At 38.8% G+C, this 25,391-nt stretch overlaps 1 protein-coding gene across 9 annotated transcripts in view; it reads right to left on the minus strand.

The window, feature by feature from the left end:
- The window catches only part of LOC112673865 (ubiquinol-cytochrome-c reductase complex assembly factor 1), a 97,151-nt gene extending 73,510 nt beyond the window's left edge, over nucleotides 1–23,641 (minus strand). For 4 of the 9 annotated variants that reach the window (XM_025469838.3, XM_025469836.3, XM_025469834.3 and 1 more), the window contains exons 1-3: nucleotides 23,371–23,530; nucleotides 9,490–9,594; nucleotides 132–227 (exon numbers count right to left, since the gene is read on the minus strand). In XM_025469838.3, coding sequence (XP_025325623.1) covers nucleotides 132–227; nucleotides 9,490–9,594; nucleotides 23,371–23,394 — 225 coding nt within the window. In that variant the 5' untranslated portion in view covers nucleotides 23,395–23,530. Of the gene's footprint in view, nucleotides 1–131; nucleotides 228–9,489; nucleotides 9,595–23,370 lie in introns of all 9 variants that reach the window. The other 5 variants (XM_049100563.1, XM_049100561.1, XM_025469835.2 and 2 more) reach the window with 3 other exon arrangements.
- Between the last annotated feature and the right edge of the window lie 1,750 nt (nucleotides 23,642–25,391).

A 25,391-nucleotide genomic window follows, 5' to 3' on the forward strand; every position in this document is an offset into this window, starting at 1 on the left:
TTTCCATTAGCCTCACCTTGTGCATTCAATAAAATTCCTTGCCTCATCCAGCTAACAATTTTGCTGAGATTCAAATAAGAACACCTGTGTGAAAGCAGTCTATAAATGTAGAAAGCACGAATAATTCTCACCTTATTTGTGGTGTGATACTTCCTACTCCACTGTACACCTACTCCAGGAATCTGTTCTGATCTACCACATCCTAAGAACTGGCTCATCGGGGACCACTAGGGGATTAAACAAAAAACAAATGTAAGCAACAGAGAGCATTCATTAGACAGTTAATCTGAGTAGAGCTGTTTCAAATAAGAACTATAGAATCTTCCCAATCTTGATTGATTAACCTAGTTCCTGGTGATCTGATCACCAAAAGAATCCAAGATGGGCACCTATGCAGGGACTCAATAAATATCTCTTGGATACCTGAATAAATCAAAGGATTTGGTCCTGGACACCTGGAACTAAATAAATCTGAGTCAACTCTAGGAACTACAATTGCAATAAAGACCTACCTAAATATTAGTAGCAGTGTGGTTGGTATATGTGGGGAAAAGACTAAATAGTCAGTTTTTAAGTTTAAAGCCTACTTTTGCCACATACAATCTGGGTGGCCACTTACTGAAGTGAGCAACTTACTGAACCTCATATGTAGGGAGGGTTAAAGAAGATAATACATGTAAAGTACCTTTCACGAAATAATGAATAGAAGCTCCCATCATCACTCACATCATTGTTTGGTGTTTTTTTAAAGATTTGTATTTATTTATTCATGAGAGATACAGAGAGAGAGGCAGAGACATAGGCAGAGGGAGAAGCAGACTCCCTACAAGGAGCCCAATGCGGGACTCGATTCCAGGACCCCAGGATCACACCCTGAGCAGAAGGCAGACGCATAACCAGTGAGCCACCCAGGTGTCCCCACTCATATCATTGTTGTTCAGATAAGAATTGCCTTCCTTGTATGTTCACATTGCACTTTAATGCACTTTGGCAATAAAATAGCCATTATTTACAATTATCATGTGCCAGGTTATATATGCCAAGTGCCTTACATATATTACCTTATTTAATCCTCACCATAACAGTATTAGGTTGGTATTAAAATCAAGACCGGGACGCCCAGGTGGCTCAGCGGTCAGTTTGTTAGGTTCATAGAATTATCGATGAATTTAGGAATAGTTTCCAAATTCTCAGTAATGTTATATTACCTTTACCCAAAAAAGGGGTGAGGGAACAGAAGGAGGGTTATCCCTTCAATTCTAGTTTATTCCAAGAAGGGACACATAAAATGAAAATGACTTTTTTCTTTAATCCTAATGAGGGAAAAATAGAATTTCTAATTAACAATTATTATTTACTTCTCTTTCCAAGTTAAGAGTATAAAAATTAGTTAGGATTCTCCTGGTCAGTCCCAAGGGAACTTACGCTTTAATTTAGGTATTAAACAAAGACTAAACACAGAACATACATCAAATACATCAATGTAATGGTTCATCTTTGTAAAATACAAAGTATTTAAATAGGTTCAAAGAACAACGGACAACCATTTCAACTTGCTGAGCTTTGGGGCAAATTCTCTTTTACTAGATTACATGATCCTTCTCTTCTCCCATAGCTCCAGGAGTAACCAATGGATTCCTATGTGACTGTCTCACCAACTGCTGTATTTTTGTCCTACCATTAGTTTCATGAGTTAATATTTAACACTATTTGAACCACTAGAGTACGTAGGTATCTAGTACCAAAAACAATAACTAGTTTCCCCATCCCTGTACATATCTATAAATATATATTTTTATTCTTTTGTAAATGTTCTTGCCCCCAAAATAGATTCCCTTGACCTTTAAAGACATCAATTTTTCTTTCATTTAAACTGAAAAGATGGGATCCCTGGGTGGCTCAGGGGTTTAGCGCCTGCCTTCGGCCCACGGCGTGATCCTGGAGTTCCAGGATCAAGTCCCACATCGGGCTCTCTGCATGGAGCCTGCTTCTCCCTCTGCCTGTATCTCTGCCTCTCTCTCTCTCTCTCTCATGAATAAATAAAATCTTAAAAAAAAAAAAAACTGAAAAGATCCCAATAAACAACTTTTTGTATAAGAAAAAAAATTACCCTGAGATACTCAAATTTCACCTTTTCAAAAAGACCTTCTCTGGTCATTTTATCTAAAATAGTTTCTTATCATCCCATTCTTCTTTATGATAGCAGTAGCCTGTTCATTTCATTCATAATACTCATTATAACGTACAATTATATATTTATATATTTTATATTTTATATATATTATAAATTTATATATTTATGAAACTTGCTTATTTCCTATCACCACTACCATAAAGATCTACAAGGATAAAAATTAGGCATATTACCAAAATCAAATACAGTGTGTTAGATATGGGAAATACTCAAATATTTGTTGAATGAACCAACCCAACCACTCACTCATATGGTTATTCCCTACATTTCCTTCTTGTCTTTATCTACATGCATGCCATGAATACATACATCATTCATCCCACCTTTATTAAATGCCCATAATATACCAGTCTTTGTGTCAGGTTTTAGGATACAAACAATCCCTATCTTCAAGGAGCTCATAGTCTTGTGGAGAACAGAAAGAAGACTCAACACATGAAATGGAACCAAATATCATATTTTAAAAAGGTTAAAGGGGCACCTGGGTAACTCAGATCACCCATTCATGATCATACTCTCTCTCTCAAATAACTAAATAAATCTTAAAAAGATAAAAATTAAAAATAAAAAATGAAATAGTTAAAGATCATGTACCCCCTTACGCACACATACACGGAAGTGTTAGCAAAGATGCAGAGCAACCAGAACTCTCATACACTGCTAGTGGGAGTGTAAATGGTACAATCACTTTGGAAAAATATTTGGTAGTATCTATATAAGCTGAATGTATGCACATTCTATAAGACTCAGCAATTCTACTTCTAAGTACATACACCAATAGAAATGTGTACACATGTTCAAAAAACATCTACAAGAAATGTTCATAGCAGTACTATTAATAACAGCTCAAAGGGATCCCTGGGTGGCGCAGCGGTTTGGCGCCTGCCTTTGGCCCAGGGCGCAATCCTGGAGACCCGGGGTCGAATCCCACATCAGGCTCGAGGCATGGAGCCTGCTTCTCCCTCTGCCTATGTCTCTGCCTCTCTCTCTCTCTCTGGGTGACTATCATAAATAAATAAAAATTTAAAAAAATAAATAAATAACAGCTCAAATTAGAAATAATCCAAATACCAATCAATAGATAAATGGGTAAGTGAAACATGGTATATTTATATACTAAAATGCTACACAATAACAAGATTGAATAAACTATTACAACACAGAACAATAATGATGAAGTAGAGACATATAGTACATACATAGAGTATGCACTGTATGTTTATTTTTTCATACTGTATGTTTAAAAGACAAAACTATTTTATGATATTCAAAGTGAAGACTGTGGCTAATCTGGGCTATAGGTAGTGACTGGGGGCTCTGGGTAGTGACTAAGGGGCTCATGGAGTTTTTTAGGTTCTATTTCTTGATCTGGGTGCTAGATAGTTCACTTGTAATGATTCATTGAGCTGTACACCTGATTTATACCTTTATCTGTATTTTTATTATACTTCAATAAAACATACAAAAATGCTTAAAAGGTGTGTAGTAAACAGTGTAAACCACAGAAGTTTGGAGGGAGAAAAGAATTACCAAGAGTTATCCAAAAAAACTTACAAAGAAGCCTTACGAAGTGGGCAGGATAGAGAAGGTGAATGAGAAGTCAAAGTGGATGAAGCACAGTAGAGTGGAAGAGAAAGCACTGAGGCAGAAGCCTCAACTCTGCCTATCACAAATTTGTTTTGGAAACCAAATAAAACAACATATGTGAAAAAGATAAACAAATTACAATGCATAACATAAATGCAAAGACCTATTCCAGACAACTCCAATGATGAACTCTTTTGCAGGCAAGCTCCTCATTAAAATGAAATAAGATATGACATTTATTTATTTATTTATTTATTTATGCTCTCAGGAGATTCTGAAAGAGACCTTCCAGAAAGAAAGAAAGAAAGAAAGAAAGAAAGAAAGAAAGAAAGAAAGAAAGAAAGAAAGAAGAAAAGAAAGAAAGAAGAAAGAAAGAAGAAGAAAGAAAGAAGAAGAAGAAAGAAAGAAAGAAAGAAAGAAAGAAAGAAAGAAAGAAAGAAAGAAAGAAAGAGAGGGAGGGAGGGGTGGGTGGGATGGGGAAGGGAAGAGAAAGGAAAAAAAAAAACAAGGAAAGAAAGGAAGGAAGGACTCCAGCAATTCTGAAATACCATGGTGTATGTAACTGGTCTTTTTAGCAAAACTATAAGCTCTATCAAGGCATAGTTTATCTTATACTTCCTTTATTTTCTGTCCCATTACTCAATATCATTCTGGGCACAGAGTCGGCCCTCAATAAAACTTAGGTAGATTTTTTTTTTCCAATGGTGTGTGTGTGTGTGTGTGTGTGTGTGTGTTTTAAATAGAAGGACAATCTAGAGAAGGTCCAGAAAAGAACCACAGGAATGACCAAAGAGATGAATAAAAGGTCTTAGTGGAAAGGCTAAAATGAATTGAGGCTGTTTAGCTTGGAGAAAAAGCAAATGAAGAACTAAGGAGTAACTCAGAATCACACTTGAGCTGGAAGAAATCTCAGAGATCTAAATTCAACCTTTTCATTTCGCAACTTAAGGTAGTTTTAGGACAATTTTTTTTTTTAAGTTTCAATTTATACAGTGAGGATAAAATTTACCTAAGTAGCATGAACATACATATAGCAACAAAAATAGCAATTACAATTTATTGAAGATCTCCTATATGCTTAATATTTTACTCATATTATCTCATAACAACTTTGCAAAGTTGATACTATCTTCTCTCATTTTAGAAATGAGGACACTAAGACCCAAAGTAGTATAGTTCATTAAGGGATTAACCATATATTCAGAGCTATCTTCTTTCCCCTACATCAAACTGCTTTCTAAAACCTAAGTAGAGGGTAGCCCTGGTGGCTCAGCGGTTTGGCGCCGCCTGCAGCCTGGGGTGTGATCCTGGAGACCCAGGATCGAGTCCCATGTCGGGCTCCCTGCATGGAGCCTGCTTCTCTCTCTGCCTGTATCTCTGCCTCAGTTTCTCTCTCTCTACACACTGAGCACAAAGATCTTGATTTCTAAACATTCCAAATACCACTCTCCAGTTAAAGGAACCAGGACTCCTTAGAGAAATTGCTGAATCTAGGGCTAAAGCAAAGAAAATACAACATGAACCTGAAGTATCTTGTGATGTTACAAAATAAAGAATGTCCAAAAATGATGAAAGCACATAGAAAGGAACTTGAAGGAGTTCCTAAAAGCCAAATCTGGTTAAAGATTCCTAACTCTGGGAAACGAACTAGGGGTGGTGGGAGGGGAGGAGGGGGGGGGGTGGGGGTGACTGGGTGACAGGCACGGAGGGGGGCACTTGACGGATGAGCACTGGGTGTTATTCCGTATGTTGGTAAATTGAACACCAATAAAAAATAAGTTTATTATAAAAAAAGCCAAAACTGGGACAATTTGATCAACAAAATTAATAATAAGCATGATGAATTACAACTCACAGAAATATCCATGAGCTCATACTGATATAAATAATTAAATAAATAAATAGAGAAGTAACAGCTCTTCCTTACAGTAGAATTCTAAGCAATAAATATAGTCATGATGGAAATAGAAAATCATCATTATATAAACACCACAGAAATGATTGCAGTCAAGAACCATCAATAGAATTACCACATAATGCAGTAATCTCACTTCTGGGTATACATCGAAAAGAATTCAAAGCAGGACCTTGAAGAGGTATTTGCATACTACATCACTCCAGCATTATTAACAATAGCCAAGATGTGGAAGCAATCCAAATGTCCATGAAAGTAGATAAAGCAAATGTGACATATATACATAACGGAATATTATACAGCCTTAAAAATGTGAAATCCTGGGATCCCTGGGTGGCGCAGAGGTTCAGCGCCTGCCTTTGGCCCAGGGCGCGATCCTGGAGACCCGGGATCGAATCCCACATCGGGCTCCCAATGCATGGAGCCTGCTTCTCCCTCTGCCTATGTCTCTGCCTCTCTCTCTCTCTCTCTCTGTGTGTGACTATCATAAAAAAAAAAAAAAAAAGATTAAAAAAAAATGTGAAATCCTATCACATGCTGCAACATGGATGAACCTTAAGGACAGTATGCTAAGCAACATAAAGGACAAATACTTTATGATTCTACTCATATGTAGTATCTAAAATAGTCTAAATTATAGAAACAAAGTAGAAATGTGGTTGCTAGGGGTGCGGTGGGTGAATTGGTATTAAATAGGTATAGAATTTCAGTTTAGCAAGATGAAAAAGTTCTAGAGATCTATCATACAACAATGTGAATATACTTTACACTATCAAACTATATACTTAAAAATGGTTAAGATGGTAAACTTAATGTTATGTGGGTTTTTTTAACCACAACTTTTAAAACAATTAATTAATTAATATTCTAAAAAAAGAACCACTGATGGATGTTAAAAGCAGTGAGCAAAAGTATGATGAGAATAAGGATATCTGCATAGTCTCTAAGTATCTTCTCACAAGGTACTTATTAATTACAAAGGGGAAAATTGTAACATTATAGTAGGGAAACCTGACAGACACCAACTTAATAATCAAGTGATCAAAGTTAACGTCACCAGTAACAAGACATATTGGCATCATATATCCCCTATAATTATGCACTGAGAAGGGAACATCACTTTTGCCAAAAGTGTATAACCTAATTATAAGAAAATATTAGACAAACTCAAATTGAAGAACACAAAAAAAGGACATAAGTGGGAAAAATTCTGGTAAAATTGTACTAAGTTACATAGATTAGTTAATAGTATTATATCAATGTTAATTTCCTGGTTTCAATAATCGCACTGTGGTTATAGAAGATACTAACATTAGAGAAAGCTAGATGAAGGTTATATGGGAACCATTTTTACAACTTTTCTGTAAGTGTAAATTATTTCAAAATTTTTAAAAATGTTTTTAAAGCAGACTCATCAAAGTATGACAGAACTTCAAAAGGTTATTTAGGAAAGACAGAGGTGAGAATACAATGTCCCTAGCTTTTTGAAAATGGTAACAGGGTTATAGCATTGGACATTACCTTTGAGATCATCTGATACTATCATTCAACCAATGAAGAATTCTTGTTATGCCCTTAACAGTCTTCCAACCATTGCCTGAATATTTCTAGTAACAGAAAATTTACTATGTCAAAATGCACAAGACAAAATCAGACAGGGAGACAAACCATAAGAGACTCTTAATCATAGGAAACAAACTGAAAGTCGCTGGAAGGGAAGGGTGTCAGGAGGACAGGGTAACTGAGTGATGAGCACTAAGGAAGGCATGTGATATAATGAACACTAAGTATTATATAAGACTAATGAATCACTGAGCTCTACATCTGAAACCAATACTACATTATATGTTAATTAACTGAATTCAAATAATTTTTTAAAAATACTGCCCACACATTCCATGACCCCACAATTCTAATTACCACAAAGTTCTCCATTCTGAGCTAAATCTGCCTTCTTGTCAGACATGTACTTGAGGAAAACCAGAGTTTTCCAACAAGGGGTCTTCAAAGTGGGAAGATGTGCCAATGAGGCACCATATGACAAAATGTCCAGATTATTTACATTGGCTAAAATTACATCTTGTCAGCATGAGATAAACCATCCTAAGTTATTTACATGAATGCTTTGCTATAATGTTGTCCCAAAACCTAATACAGTATCTGGTACATATTAGGTACTTAAGAAATGTTTATTGATTGAAAGAATGAGGTACAAGTCTGAGATTCACATGAAGAGTTACCCCTCCACCACCTATGCACACAGAAAAACAAATGACTTAGAATTCTATGATAAATCCCATTAAAATTTTCCAATAGACAAAAATTAACAGAACATATTCCAACTCTGAAAAGAAATAGCTATATGACTACACAAAGTAGAATGCCTCCTCTGTACAGACATATTCTTTATTTATTCAACATATATTTAGCGCCTACTCTGTGCCAGGGTTAATGAGAAGCCCAGGAAGTACAAGCACAAACAAAACATGTCCTCAGAAGGGCAAGGCTTACACATGTTAAAGAGAATTACACTATTTTAAATAGTTTTAGTATATTATATTTATGTGAATAAATTATATAGCATAATTTACATTAAAATATTTTAATTGCATCAAATATGAAAAAGAAGTTAATGACTACAGAAGGAATTCATATAAATTGGTAAGAAAAATAAATTTGCACAGATAAATGGAGAAATGATACAAGCATATGATTTTTTCAAACTAGAATATAATTGATAAACATAGAAAAATATTTAATCCTGACAAATAAAGAAATACAAAGCAAAACAAGGTAACATTTTCTAACCAATTAGTTTAAATTCTTTTTAAAACACCAAATTCAGAGGAGGTAATAATGAAATACTAGTTATATATACACTGCTGGTGGCACTATAAATTAAAACAACCTTATGGAGAGAGAAATTGCTCATATTCATTGACCCGGGTATATCTTCCTAAGAATTTATCTTTAATAAATAATTTAAAATTTTAAAAACTATATATCAAGAAAATAGTAACTATTTAAAGCTTATAGTGGCAAAGAAATGGAAATAATTTTAATATCAAACAAAGCTTAAGTAAAGAGAATAACACGTAGCCATTAAAAAAATTATTTATATAATCTATCTAACATGAATAATGTCTGCTTTAATAAGTGAAAAGGCACCAGAAAATAAAATTCTGTGGATATTTGTTAAGGTATCTAAGGAAAAAATTAGTACACATACACACACACATAAGGACTGGAAAAAAACCAGCAGATGTTTTCACGTTTGAGGTCATGGATGATTTTTATTTCCTTTATTACTAAATTATTTGTATAATTAACAAAAATCAGGAGAAAAAACTCTCAAGGAGGGTCCAAGGTAATGAATCATGTGGTCAATGGTAAACTAGGACTTCAAATAATTGTTCCTTGGATTTTGTGTTCATAAAAAGAAGAAAAAAAAAAAGGAAGAAACATTTCTTACCCCAAATAAAAGTGGCACAATGTGGCTACAAAAAGAAAACTGAAGTTAACTCTGAGATGAATATCTGGAAACATTCCCAACAGTAAAAATCATCAGACTGTAGCATGGTATCCTAGGCTAAGTTCCACTGCTGGGGTATTTAGAAGCAACGCCCTAGACACCATACTGTAGGAATCAGTCCTGAGTTGGCACCACAGAGACCCAGAAGTGGTCTCATGAGGTTTTTCCATCACACAATTTGTTTGGCTAATCTATAAATATATGACATTTGCAAATAAACACTAAGGTTTTCATACCAAGCAAAGGAACAACAAACCTTACCTGGAAAGTACCAGACAGAGCCCTGCCCCACTTTCCCTGTGTAGAAGACACAGGTACCAATCGGCTACATACTGGAAACCACTGGGAAATGTTAATCCGGTTCCTCTAGAGAAAGAAAAAAAGTGTCTGTCAAGAATTTATAGCCAATTCCATGTATAGAAGTTTAGAAATCCTGCCAGAACAGGGTACATGAAAGGAGAACTTCCAAAATAGAACCAGGACCAACCCTCCCCATGCTCTTCTAAGGATAAGATGTATCCCTGCCTATTCCTGATCTATGAACTCTAGTAATGGCTGATTCAAGCAGGGGGACATGGGCTCCCTCTCAGGAGAGTAACAAAATAAGCAGACTTCAGGCATTTTACAATTAGATTATCATTTAAATAAGAGTTTGCAAGGCCTTTTCAAAAACACTGACCTGTCTGATCCTCACAGAATCCCTTTCTAATAAGCAGTATGGGATCACTATCATCCTCAAAAGGATGAAAAACAAGGGCTGAAACTTATAGGGTGGGAAAACACAGTAGGGCAATTTAATTTCCAAAACAGGGCAGCCCCGGTGGCGCAGCGGTTTAGCGCCGCCTGCAGCCCAGGGCGTGATCCTGGAGATCCTGAATCGAGTCCCATGTCAGGCTCTCTGCATGGAGCCTGCTTCTCCCTCTGCCTGTGTCTCTGCCTCTCTCTCTCTCTCTCTCTCTCTCTCTCTGTGTGTGTGTCTCTATGAATAAATAAATAAAATCTTTAAAAAAAAAATAATTTCCAAAACAAAAGAGGGAGATTAAATGGCTGTTAGAGTTATGAATGAAGTTCAGTTTTCCCCTCTGGTATTAACTGAACTCAGAAAGGTCTTGGCCAAAGTAAAAGACTAGGCTGGGGAAAGGAAGAGCTCTATTTTGCTAAATGAGAAGCCTACTTTATTTTACAAACCTTATTGAAATACATTCCATTGTATAATGGCATTCATGTACATAGTACTGGAGATCTCTATTCTAGGAACCAGCTCTGAGGGAGCCAAGGGTTTCTTTCACTTGACCTGTAGATCCTAAAGGGCCACAATGAGGACTGGATACACAAATAGTTTAAAAACACCTTGTCAGGGGTACCTGGGTGGCTCAGTAGGTTAAGCATTGGACTCTTGATTTCAGCTCGGGTCATGATCTCAGGTTGTGAGATCAAGCCCCACTTCAGGCTCTGTGCTGAGCACGGAACCTGCCTAAGATTTTCTCCCTCTGCCTCTGCCCCCCACCCATTCCCCACCCTCTACTCTCACTCATGTTCACACACGTGCACACATTCTCTCTTAAAAAAAATAAATAACAGCACATAGGGATGCCTGGGTTGCTCAGTGGTTGAGCCTCTGCCTTCAGCTCAGGACATGATCCCGGAGTTCCAGGATCAATTCCCTCATTGGGCTCCCTGCATGGAGCCTACTTCCCCCCTGCCTGTGTCCCTGCCTCTCTCTGTGTCTCTTATGAATAAATAAATAAAAATCTAAAAAACAAACAAACAAACAAAAACATAAACTACTGTACTAGGAGTCAAAAGATCTGAATTCTAGTTTAAACTCAGCTATTTAAATATGATCTTTACAAATAATTTAACCTCTACAATGCACAGGTTCCTCATATAAATTATTAGTAATACTTATGAGCACTTGCTTTGTGCTGAGAACTTTTCTAGGTACTTTACATATATAAGCCCATTTAAAACTCACAATCAAGGGACACCTGGGTAGCTCAGTGGTTGAGTGTCTGCCTGCAGCTCAGGGTGTAATCCCGAGTCCTGGGATCAAGTCCCACATAGGCTCCCTGTGCCTATGTCTCTGCCTCTGTCTCTCATGAATAAATAAATAAAATCTTTAAAAAAAAAAAAAAAACTCACAATCAGCACCTGGGTGGCTCAGTCAGTTAGGTGTCTACCTTCAGTTAAGGTCAGGATCCCAGAGTCCTAGGATCCATCCCAATATCAGGCTCCCTGCTCAATGGGGAGCCTGTTTCTCCCTCTCCTTTCCCTACTCCCCCTGCTTGTGCTTTCTCATTCTCCCTCTCTCTGTCAAATAAAAAAAAAAGCTCACAATCACCACCCAATGACTAAGAGTATTGCTATTATACCATTTATATGGATAAAGAAACTGAAGTATAGATAGGATAAGTAATTTCCCAAAATCACATAGTTAATATAGTGAGAAGGTTAAGATCTAAATCCAGACAGCCCAACTCCAGAATCTAGGTTCATTTACGGGAATATTTCCAAAATCTCTCCTAACACTCTATGATCTAGTCTTGAAACAATTAAAACACAGTATAGTACAATGCAAAGAGCCATGTACTTGGGACTCAGAAAGCACTGGCTCCACTGTGAGCTAAAAGCCTTTGTCGTCTCTTCTATAAAATAAAGAAAAAATCCCTACTTCTCAAGATTTAAGAAATATCAACAAATGTATCTTGCAGCATGTCCAACTCAATAAATACTAAGTTGAATCTGAATCTCCATTTCCTCATGAGTAGACAGGAAGGGATAGGGGTGATGTGGAGAAAGGTGTAGGGATTTTATTTTTTTTAAGTTTTATTTATTTATTCATTCATGAGAAACACAGAGAGAGAGAGAGGCAGAGACACAGGCAGAGGGAGAAGCAGGCTCCACGCAGGGAGCCCAACGTGGGAGAATTGATCCTGGGTCTCCAGGATCACGCCCTGGGCTGAAGGCGGCGCTAAACTGCTGAGCCACCCAGGCTGCCCAGGTGTAGGGATTTTAAACCTAGAGATGCTTTCTAAAGTGTCTCACAGTTTTAAAACTGTATAACTATTTTTAATATACCACTCACAACACCTTATGCTTTAAATGAGAAGCAAAGTTTCAAAATATTTTATCTCAGCTGAGATCTGATCTGTTGGGATAATGTTCAAATAAGAGATAGTTACTGGCTTTTTGTTTACTAACACTGAATCATTCAATGTTAGAAGTTCCTTTCCTAAAAATGTAAATATGGGATAAGATGAAATTTCTGCATACTCAAGCCCAAAGCAAGGGAAGAAAAGTAAAGGGAAATTACAAGTAGGAACAATGCAAACTTTTGAAAGATTTTCTGGAGAATTTCATCATATTTTTCACCACGTCAACATATTTTCCCTCTGTAATTTTGGTTCTACTTGGTTTTATGCCAATATCTTAAATCAGTCCTTATTAGAAGAAAGAAGCAATCAGCTCTGTTCTTTCCTTCTCCAATCCTACAACAATTTCTGTCCAAACCCTTAACTGAAACTGAAGTGCAGCAGAGTGTGTCTAAATCCCAAGACTGTTATTAAATAGCTGTGTAACCCTGAACTAGTTATTCAACATTCTGGACCTCCATTTTCCCTTATATAAAATGGGAATAATAAAAAGTACCTCACAGGAGTATTCCAAGGATCATTTATAAAAGCATCTCAAGAACACTAAAACACACATAAAATCATCATTACTGTTATTAACAATTGTTAATAACAATAGTTGAATTATGTATATAAGCTTCTCTTTTCACCAGCAAACTGTCATAGCAGCAAGAACCATTTTTTAAAAATATTGTTTTGAACCTGATAGTCCCTTTCTCAAAAGCTTGTGGTGCCTCCAAGTGCCCCCTTTAGTCAAACTTAAACACCCAATCTTTACCAAATAGACTCCTCTAGACTCAACTTTATTCTTACATACTCTACCTTGTATTCTCCATTTAGGAGTTCCAAAATTTGACTCAGATCCTCTGGTTTGGGAATTATTGCTCCTCTCCACACAAGCTAATCCCCTTCTAGTCATTTCCTCTGGGAATCTTTTCTTCCCTCTTACCCAACCCATGAGCTCATTACCTTCAAGAAGTGTCCCCAGACTCAGGTACTGGTTCTATGGACTCTACTTGGTTCATTTTCCTCCCCACGTTTCCCGGTACTTCATTTATAAATATAAACCTGTGAAAGTACTTATCTCCCTCGCACAGGTACTAACATATTAGGCCTATAACAATTAGCAACCTCAATTCTCAAGTTTAGGAAAACATTTATAGCCACTTCCAATGGTTATTACTGCTTTAACTTAGGATAATATATACACCATAACAAAACAGGAATTAGTTTTATTGTCCTTTTTGGCCTCATCAAAACCAAAACTTTATTTTTTTTACAAAACCAAAACTTTAAAGACAAGTTTCGTGTTTTTATTTCCTGCTCATATTGTAAATTGCAGATTGCAAATGATTTTACATTTGTACTTCAAAATATTCTGACATACCAATTTTTCAACTACACCTTAATCAGTCCAATGACCAGCCTTTTGCTGAATGTGGTTTTAAAATACAGTATTTTCTATGGCTTACTAATGAACAGGAAAAGGCTTTACAAGGAGCCCATTCTTCTATTCTCTATAGTTTTATGTTAATAAAGTGAACACAAACACTGAGTTATTAGCAAATACTGAATAATCACTCCTAGGGTAAAAAGAAGCTTAGGCTCCTGCAAGCCTCTAATCACAACATTTTCATCAATCAATACATAACCTTGTGTGTTTCTGTTAAAGATATCTTAGTTACATATTATACATGTGTAATAAAATACATATAAAATAAATGTGTGTATATATATGTATGTATATGTATATAGTATATACATATAATTGATTCATTAACATTGAACTCATGGCCAATAGCACTGTGTAACTCACTCCTGAACAATGTTTATCTAACACATAAATTTTCTCTGAAAGGAACATCACAGCTTTCTTGTCCTTAGCAACACTAGATAGCACAAGATGGCACTAATATTTCAAGGCCATATTAAACACGGAAATCACCAACAAACCACAAAAATGCAAAAAACATGGCATTAATTAGACCGTGAAAAGGATATCTGTTTATAGTATAAGAGCTAAAATAGGAAATTAAGAGTATCTATCTCAGCTAGGAACTTGCATGTTGCAGCTCAAATTTTTCACTCCTCTGCATATATCCATAAATGACCACAAAAGTGCCATGAGTACTGATTTTGGGATTATAAATAAAATTTAACAAGTATAATGAATTAAAAAATACAGAATCTATGAATAATGAAGATTGACCAGAGTCACCAAATCTCCTCTGCAAATGTCCACTGGTTCCTGTACTCTGAATACTCATCCAATTCCATAACCCAAAGGATAAACACTACCTTAGCAAACTGTCCTGCAAGTTACAAAGTGGCATGCTATAAAAGGATACTTAGAAGGAGCAGAGAATGTTCAATCATTCCTTCCATAATTACTGAATACTCTGCCTCTTCCCATTTTGTTGGAGGTGTCCAAGCTTCTTAAAAGACTGATTAAATCCGGGAGAGATTGAAGCAAATCAGTAAATATATTAAGATTTAGCAAACAAGCATATATATTATTACAAATATTAAGTTTCTATTAGAGAAAAGAGTTAACAAGTATGAAAAGGCAGAAAGGTACAATAAGCCCTGTGGTCCTAGGGTGAATTTTGAGTAACTAGTATGGGTTTTTAATATGTATAGATAAATATAGAAGCAGATGTGTGTTTATGGCCTGGGTGGCTCAGCAGTTGAGCATCTGCCTTCAGCTCAGGACATGATCCCAGGACCCAGGATGGAGTCCTGCATCAGGCTCCTTGCAGGGAGCCTGCTTCTCCCTCCGCCTGTGTCTCTGCCTCTCTCTCTCTCTCTGTCTCTCATGAATAAATAAATAAAATATTTTTTAAAGTGTGTTTATGTATATGTATATACATACATATACTTCCTATCCCTGTCTTGATAGGTGCTAGGGGCAATAACTACATCTAGTATTCAGGCTTAGTTTCTAAATAGCAATATTCACTAAAAAGGACTAGTCTTCTTCAGAGAAAAGTTGACATAGGAATGAGGTTGATGCTCCTTAAAGCCTTATTTGCAAAGAACCAGCATTATTTGAACTGTTTAGTAGTTTTTGGTTTTTTTTTTTAAAGACTTTATTTATTTACTCATACAGACACAGAGAGAGAGAGGCAGAGGAAGAAACGGGCTCTCTGCAGACAGCCTGATGTAGAACTCGATCCCAGGACCCTGGGATTATGTCCTGAGCCAAAGGTAGACACTCATCCACTGAGACACCCAGGTGTCCCTGTTTAGTAGTTCTTTGGAAGACTTCATTGGTAAGGCTGTCCTGGACCTCACCCAATATGAAAAATGTTTCCCCAGGAGCACTGGCTCAAAACAAATAGAGGCAATTGTTTAACTTCACGGCTGCCTAAGGCAGTAGATAATACTTGTGGGAAACAATAGGCTAACAAAAAAGCTTAAAAGGAAAAGCAAAAGAATGAGCTGTTCACAAGGACTTTGATTAATTTTTTTTTTTTATTTATGATAGTCACAGAGAGAGAGAGAGAGAGGCAGAGACACAGGCAGAGGGAGAAGCAGGCTCCATGCACCGGGAGCCTGATGTGGGACTCGATCCCGGGTCTCCAGGATCGCGCCCTGGGCCAAAGGCAGGCGCCAAACCGCTGCACCACCCAGGGATCCCCTCACAAGGACTTTGAAAAGGTCTAACATACTCCTGGGAATGTGAAAGCCATGCATATGCACAGGTCTGTGTACATGAATAGGAAAGACCTGAGACTCCTGGTTGACCTTGATGCTCCTCACAAGTAGGAGTGAAGTTTAAGACAGAAATGTTAAATGACTAGTAGAATGTTGATGGTATGCCCCTACATGTGCACAAAGTCCCTCAGCAAAAACCAGGAGACTTATTGGTTCTAAATATTTAAGGAAGTCTCCAATTACTATTTGACCACTAAGCTGAGCAGAGACCACTCAACAAAGAGTACAGACTTTACAGAATTAATTCAGAAAGGTCACTAAACAGAAAAATAATAACAAACTCTGGAAAAGGACAGAGCTGATTTCCAGAGCTGCCACACTCTATTATTTAAAATGTCCAGTTTTCAACCAAAAAAAAAAAAAAGAGTATGAAACATGTAAAGAAATAAAAAAAGCATGGCCCATACACAGAGGGGGTAAAATCTATAGAAACTGTCCCTGAGGAAAAAAATGAAAAAGAAAGAAATTGTCCCTGAGGAAGTTCAGGTGTTGGACAAACTAGACAGACTTTGAACCAGCTATTTTAAATGTAAAAAGAGAAACCACACCTAAGGAATTACAGCAGAGTGTAAGAATGCTATCTCACCAAATAGAGAATATCAACAGAGAGATTATTTAAAAAAAAAATAGAAATTCTTGTGTTGTAAAGAATAAATAGGGATCCCTGGGTGGCTCAGTGGTTGAGCGTCTGCCTGAATTCAGCTCAGGGTGGGATCCCAGGGTCCAGGATCAAGTCCCACAACAGGCTTTCTGCAGGAAGCCTGCTTCTCCCTCTGCCTGTGTTTCTGCCTCTCTCTGTGTGTCTCATGAATAAAATAAAATAAAATCTTAAAAAAAAAGAATAAAGAAAATGAACATTTCACTAGAGGAGTTAAGCAGCAGATCTGAAGAAGAGAAAATCAGTGACCATGAAAATAGGTCAACTGAGATTATCCAGGCGAAGGAACAGAAAGAGAAAAGAATGAAAAAATTTCACAGAGCTGCAGAGAGCTATGGGATACCATCAAATGTACCAACACAGGTATTATGGGAGTTTCAGAAGGACACGAGAGAAATACAGGGACAGAAAAATATCTGAAGAAATATTGGCAGAAAACATCCCAAATTTGATAAAAACCATCAATCTAGAAATCCAAGAAGCTCAACTAACTCGAGTAGCATAAATTCAGAGGAATCTATAAATAGACATATCATAATCAAGCTGTTCAAAGACAGACACAGAATCTTGAAAGGAGGAAGAGAAGCTATTCAACATGTATAAGAGATGCATGAAAACATTAACAGCTGATTTATCCTCAGAAGCCATGGAGGACAGAAGGCAGTGGAATGAAAAATTAAGACAAAAAATAAGAAAATTTGTCAACAGCAGACCAGCTCTTGCAAATACTAAAGGCTGAAATGAGACCTCTGACACTACAGTAACTCAAATCCACATGAAGAAATACAGTACATGATAAAGGAAACTATTTAGATAAATTAAAAATACAGCATAAATGTTTTTTTGTTTATAATTCTTTTTATTTCTGTTTTTATTTTTAACTTAAAGGGCAACTGCATAAAGCAGCAATTGTAAATCTATGCTGATGTACACATGATGTATAATATATAATTTGATGACACTAATGGCATGAGGGACTCAGGAAGGAATGGAGCTAAATAGAATTAAAGTTTTTATATATTACTGAAATCAAGTTGATATTAATTCTAACTAGATTGTTATAACTGTACTCTCCATGGAAAACACAAAGAGAAAATAACAACAAATAAAAAACAGGGGCAGCCCTGCTGGCGCAGCGGCTTAGCGCCGCCTTCAGCCTGGGGTGTGATCCTGGAAACCTGGGATCGAGTCCCACATCAGGTTCCCTGCATGGAGCCTGCTTCTCCCTCTGCCTGTGTCTCTGCATCTCTCTCTCTCTCTCTCTCTCTCTCTCTCTCTGTGTCTGTCATGAATAAATAAATAAAATCTTAAAAAAAAAGTAAAATTTTATACCATATGCAAAAATTAACTCATAATGTATCAAAGACCTAAACATACAACCTAAAATTATGAAACTCTTAGAAGAAAACATAGGGAAAAGCTTGATGACATTGGATTTGGCAATGATTTCCTGGATATGACACCAAAGCCCGGGCAACAAGAGAAAAAATAGTTAAGTTAGACTTCATCAAAATTAAAAACTTTTATGTATCAAAGAATACTATCAACAAGACAACTATCAAAAAGACAACCCATGGAATGGGAGAAAGTACTTGCAAATCATTCATTTGATAAGGCACTGAATCCAGAATATACTAAAAAGAAAAAAATCCTACAACTCAACAACAAAAACTCAATTAAAAAAATGGTCCAAGGGGCAGCCTCGGTGGCGCAGTGGTTTAGCACCGCCTGCAGCCCAGGGTGTGATTCTGGAGACCTGGGATCGAGTCCCACGTCAGGCTCTGCATGGAGCCTGCTTCTCCCTCTCTCTGTGTCTCTATGAATAAATAAATAAAATCTTAAAAAAAAAAAAAAAAAAAGAGTCCAACACTTAACCGACTGAGCCACCCAAGCGCCCTGGTAAATGCCCTAAAAATGTTAGCTATCCATATTCTTGCCCAGGAAATCTCAACATCTTATTTTAACTACATCCTCTATCTCAGCTTACCTACTATCTCCTGAACACCAACTCTCCAGCTGCTTAAAAAAAAAAAACAAACAACAAAACACCACCATCTCCAGCTGGATATGTTCAGTGAAGGACACTGCTATATTAACTGAGACATCAAAGGCAGACCCGGGGGATCCCTGGGTGGCGCAGCGGTTTGGCCCCTGCCTTTGGCCCAGGGCGCAATCCTGGAGACCCGGGATCGAATCCCACGTCAGGCTCCCGGTGCATGGAGCCTGCTTCTCCCTCTGCCTGTGTCTCTGTGCCTCTCTCTCTCTCTGTGACTATCATAAATAAATAAAAATTAATAAAAAACAAAAACAAAGGCAGACCCGGGACTCACTATTAAACATCCCTCTCCCTCACCCTCATATCTAACTTTTCACCAACTCCTATAGCTGGTTTCCTCAATACTTGTTGAAATCATCCCTTCCTCTTTAACCACACTTTCCCTCTTAGTACAGGCCTGCCTCACTTCTTCTAGGATTACTTGAGTAACTTCTGACTGGCCTTCAGGACTTGAATCTCAGCCCTCTGATCCATTCACAAGTGCTACAGTGATCTATTAAAGAAAAAATCTAATAGCGGGCATGAGGGTTTACTACAATGAGTTTTTTTTTTTTAAACATTTTTGTACTTTGAAAATAAAATTTTTTAATTTAAATTTAAAAATGAGAGGAGAGGGATCCCTGGGTGGCGCAGCGGTTTGGCGCCTGCCTTTGGCCCAGGGCGCGATCCTGGAGACCCGGGATCGAATCCCACGAAGGGCTCCCGGTGCATGGAGCCTGCTTCTCCCTCTGCCTGTGTCTCTGCCTCTCTCTCTCTCTCTGTGACTATCATAAATAAATAAAAAATTAAAAATATTTAAAAATGAGAGGAGAGGCACCTGGCTGGTTCGTTGGTAGAGCATTCAACTCCTGATCTCAGGGCCATGAGTTCAAGACGCACGTTGGGTATAGAGCTTATTTAAAAAAAAAAAAAATTAAAAAGACCACAGCTTTAAAAAAACAAACAAAAATTTAAAAAATAAAAATAGAAAATGAGAGAAGAAACTAAAGCATTCTCCTGATCAGTGACGACTGCAGGGGCAGAACCATAGGAGAAAAGGACTTGCAAAAGAACACAAAGAAATTTTGGGGCAGGAGTGACATGTTCAGTATTTTTATTGTGGTGATAACTTTTCAAGTGTATATCTATGTTAACAGTTATCAAATTGTATAATTAAATAAGTACAACTTACTGTGTGTCAATTATTCTTTAAAAATAAAAATAAGTGGGCAGCCCAGGTGGCTCAGCAGTTTAGTGCTGCCTTCGGCCCAGGGGGTGATCCTGGAGTCCCAGGATCGAGTCCCACATCCAGCTCCCTGCATGGAGCCTGCTTCTTCCTCTGCCTGTGTCTCTGCCTCTCTCTCATGAATAAATAAATAAAATCTTTTTAAAAAACTTAAAAAATAAAATAAAAATAAGTGTTTCAAAAACCTTTAAAAACAAACTCTTTTGCCCTAAATACAGACACTTTGACATAGATGTCATCTACAGCATGACAGATGATGCCAAGCAATAAAAATATACATCACTGTCACAGACTACCTGCCTATCTCCAGCAGAATTCACAAAAGGTCAGGGAATGCATAACCTTGTCCTAGAACCTAGTCTCCAGGGCCAGGTGCAAACTGGGGACCACAGGAAACCAGCCTGGACACTGAGCTGTTATCAGTTCACGTGAGGTTGCACACCATTCAAACCTCCTCAGTGTGCACTTGCAGCTTACCCACGATGCATCTCCTCCCTTTGCCCATTTGAAAAACTCAGGGTCTCACCCTATAAAAATATCTTAGTGGTTTATATAATAGGCACGAGAGCAACTTGAGAATGAAGATCGGGTTGTTTTCAACTTGAAAATTATTTGAAAATAAATAAGTAATTAATTATTTGGAGGGAAAACCCTATTAAAAATAAATCTTCTCTTGCTTAAACTATTTTCAAAGGCTCTCCTCTGCCTCAGGATAAACCTCTAATCCTAACCATGAAACACAAGGCTCTGACTCCTCTCCTGATATTTCCCCATAAATGTCCCTGGGTCAAGCCAACAGATAATGTGTACAGTTCTTGACTGTCATTAGTAGCATAAGCTAACGCTTCTCTTCCGTGGTCTCTCTCCCATTCTCTATCTAGTGCTCTCACTCCGTTCAGGCATCTCTCCCTGATGGATGCTTATACTCAACCTGAATTAGGTGTATCTCTACTCTGCTCCTGTAGCACCTAGTACAAACTTCTATCACAGCATCTCAAATATTTTATTAGTAGTCCTCTTTTCTGTTCTCCTATTAGATTATAAACTTGACAGAAAGATCTATGTTTTGCATCCTCAGTCCCTTAGGTAGTCCTTAGAATGTAGTAAACTCTCAAAACAGTTGCTAAACTAAAAGGAAGGGAAGAAAAGCACTTGAATGTCACCTGTATCAATTGATCTTCTGATCAATCCTAGCAAAATTACTGTTAAGAAAATCAGAGGTTCAGAGAAGAAGTTAGGTGACTTGCTCAAGGTCACATTCATAGTAAGTAATGGAGCCAAGCTTTCAACCAAGGCACTTCAAACTCCTAGACGGGTAGATTTCCTATATTTGTGAATTCCTCAGCACCTAACTCAAATATCTCTTCAGAATAGGTAATCAATAAATATATGCTGTTTTCATGTTTACTGCCACTTTCAACAAGTCCTAAGGGAGATTCCATTGCTTTGTCACACAGCACATATAATCGATATGATCTGATTCTATCATATAATAAGAGGCCTTTAAAGAATCACAGTATAAAGTGAAAGTGATTTTTAAACCTAAAAAGGGGGATCCCTGGGTGGCGCAGCGGTTTGGCGCCTGCCTTTGGCCCAGGGCACGATCCTGGAGACCTGGGATCGAATCCCACATCGAGCTCCCGGTGCATGGAGCCTGCTTCTCCCTCTGCCTGTCTCTCTCTCTCTCTCTGTGACTATCATAAATAAATAAATTTTAAAAATAAATTAAACCTAAAAAGGTAAAAGTGACTTTCCTTATTTAAATTTGGTTTTTATCAAAAAAGATGAAAAGAATAAATAGAAAAAAAAAGGACTAAAAGAGGGCAGCTAGGTGGTTTCTATGGATGCTATCACCTATGAATAAATCTGCAAAAATCCACATACTTGGGCAAGAATATTTAATGTATCTAGGACAGCTACTAACTTCCAAGACAAATAAAGGTGTTCATTTCAGATGTATAGACCAATAAACTTGTCCTCTTTTCCATGACATATCCACCTTAAAAACTAAGTAACTTAGGACATCCAGGGCACTGGCTGGCTCAGGGGTTGAGCGTCTGCCCGTTGGCTCAAGGCATGATCCTGGGGTCCTGAAATCGAGTCCCACATCGGGCTAGAAGCAGGGAGTCTGCTTCTCTCTCTGCCTACATCTCTGCCTCTTTGCGTCTCTCATGAATGAATAAATAAATAAATAAAAGTTCTTTTAAAAATAAATAAACAACTTAGGACATCCCAGTTGCAATTTCCAACAGCCGATTCTCAAATGTGAATCAATTTCTGCCCTGGCATCAACAATTACTTCACCAAGTGAATCTTTAAGTTATATGAGCTCTTCTCCAAACACTTCTAAACAGCAACAGAGTCCCGCACTTTGCTCGGCTGACAACACAAGAGGTAAAACTGCAGTCCTTGTAAACCGTACATAAAAAGATTAGAAACCTAAAGTGTAAGTAACAACTCACGAGACTGTCAGAGGCAGGAGTGAAAAAGTGCTCTGAAAAACAATGTCCTTGATCCAATTTTTGAAAGACTTGCAAAATTGTAAATACTCCCATCCCTCAATGATTAGTAACTAAGCTCTGTATCTTCCTTTTTCTGCTGTCACTTTCTTTCTCCTTGAATTCCCAGATGTTAGGGTATGCTGGAAGGATAGGGACTGAATCACAAATACAGTAGTTTCCCATAGGGGTGCTAAGAAGTCTAGTAACCCTTCCTTACCTACTTCATTAATTCCTTCAATAAATATTTCTTGGACACCTATGACGCGTCATACACTGTTAGGAAAAGGAAAAACGACAGACACGAGCCCGGGTTTTGGGGCAGCTTTCAATGTGACAACCTGTAATAGTATTCCACTTAACTGTACAGTTAAGAATTGTCTTGCCGATCTCGGAAACAAGCCCAGAGAACCTCAGAAACCAAAGGGACTGCAAATTAACGTCGTTTTTTCCCATTGGGACACTGAGGCCCGAAAGTGACTCGTCCAAGGTCACACTGGGCATCAATGAACAGAAACTAGAACCCAGGTCTCCCGAAACTCCAATCAGTGCCCCCACGTGCGGCCTTTCCCTGAAGGAAAAGCGGTCGCCTGAGGTGACTAAGGAAAAAGCAAACTTCGCCAAACTTTGGTCCGATGTCACTCTCTCCCTCCCCCAAAGCGGGGGAAGCCACGGCCGAAGAGAAGGTAGGGGGAAGTGGGACGCTGCCTCAGTTTCCCCCGCAGAGAGGCGGCCAAGCAGCCTCGCTGCCACACAAGCTCCCCCCCTGCACTTTGCTCCAGTTTCTCCCGTCCTGCCCTCTCCGACTCCAACCCTGAGGCCCGGCGGCGACCGCAACAAATGATTCCTTCACTCACAAGGACTCGCACCAGCAACGCCATGTTCCTCTACAACCATTTCCGGGTAAAGGGTGGCCTTCCGGAGTCCCCGCGGCCCCCACCCCTGGACTCTGTCGTCCTTTCGCCGGCGGGTGCCGGGCAACGGCGGCGCAGGCGTACAGAGGCCGCCGCGCTCACGAGCGCGCGCTTCCCCTTGCTGTGCGCGAGGCTGCCTGGCCCCGGCGCGCGCCTGCCGTTCTCTCCCTTCTTCCCCGCACGTCACAGACGCTCGAGTGCGCTCCGCAGCACCTGTCCTCCTTGACCCGAGGTCTCGGGCTTGTCAGAGCTCTCCCTACCCCGCTTCACGCAGCCTCACTCCTCAGAGCCCCGTTGGCTGAAGGCTTCCAGATCCTACCCGCCCCTCCCCCCCAATCCCTACCCCTTGTCACTGGGAGATTGAAAGAAACAGGACTCTGGGGGATCCCAGCATTTAAGGGCTCCCTAAAAAAAGAACCTGAGAAGGGGTTGCAGAGGAACGCAGGAGAGTGTTCAGCTGAGTCCCGAAAGTCAGGGGACCAGGGTAGTCAATGGGGTGACCTGAGGCCTGAAGAGAAAAGAACCCTTGGGGTTTCTGGCTGGTTGGTGGTTTCATGGGAACATCTTTGAGTATTGATAGGAAACGATTGTGTAGGTGAGGATATGTAGGAAAGAAGGGTGCAAGGAGTTTCTTGAGGAGGTGTGAGAGAATGGCCTTGGCTGGAGGACCTCTTATCCCAAGAGCAGTCGAGGAGAGAAGGTGTGGGTGGATGCTCCTGGGGCTTTACTGACACCAAAGGGACAGGATGTTCAAGGCCTGCCTTCTTTTCATTCAGTCAACAAAGACTCAGTGAATGTTCACTATGTGCCAGTCACAAGACAGGTGTAGATAATGGCTTTGTGGGGCTCCTACACTGGTGGGAGAGGCACACAAAAATCTAGTAAACCAATGAAAAAATAATAATAATTAAAAATTGTGAAAAAAATTATGGTAAGTGTTGAAGGCAACAACAAAGAGTGAAACTTAAGAATAACATAAGAGGCTACACTTCAGATAACATGGCCAGGTAAGGCCTCTCGGAGGAGATGACATATGAGACCCAAAGGATGAGAAGGGTCTAGCATTTAGAAGTGACTTTGAACATATTTTATCAGGAAGTATTGGGGAATGAGAAAGAGGAAAAAGGGATGCCTGGGTGGCTCAGCAGTTGAGTGTCTGCTTTCCCCTCAGGGTGTGATCCAAGAGTTTTGTTGTTGCTGTTGTTGTTGTTGTTGTTTATAGGAGTTCAATTTCCCAACAAATAGCGTATCACCCAGTGCTCATCTTGTCAAGTGGCCCCCTCACCCAGTCACCCCAACCATCCACCCACCTCCCCTTCCGTTACCCCTTGTTCGTTTCCCAGAGTTAGGAGTCTCTTATGTTCTGTCTCCCTCACTGATATTTTCACTCATTTTCCCTCCTTTCCCCTTTATTCCCTTTCACTACTTTTTATATTCCCGAATGAATGAGGCCATATGTTTGTCCTTCTCAGATTGACTTACGTCTCTCAGCATAATACCCTCCAGTTCCATCCATGTGGAAGCAAATGGTGGGTATTTGTCGTTTCTAATGGCTGAGGAATATCCCATTGTATACATAGACCACAGCTTCTTTATCCATTCATCTTTCGATCAGGAAGTTCTGGTATGGGGCTCCACATTGGGCCCTCTGCTCAGCGGGGAGCCTGCTTCTCCCTCTCCTTCTGCCTGCCACTCTGCCTGCTTGTGCTCTCTGTCAAATAAATAAATAAAATCTTCTTTTAAAAAAGAGAGAGATAACTCCCTGCAAGGAGCCTGCTTCTCCCTCTGCCTATGTCTCTGCCTCTCTCTGTGTCTCTCGTGAATAAATTAATTAAATATTTTTTTAAAAAGAGAGAGAGAGATCAGAGAGATAACCTTGTTAATCAGATTCAAGAAGCAACTGTGAGGGGTGCTCTGGGATCATGACTGACTGAGCCACCCAGGCACTCACTAAGTTTCCTTTT

The sequence above is a fragment of the Canis lupus genome, chromosome 24 (assembly GCF_003254725.2).
Source record: "Canis lupus dingo isolate Sandy chromosome 24, ASM325472v2, whole genome shotgun sequence".
NCBI classification, from domain to species: Eukaryota; Metazoa; Chordata; class Mammalia; order Carnivora; family Canidae; genus Canis; species Canis lupus.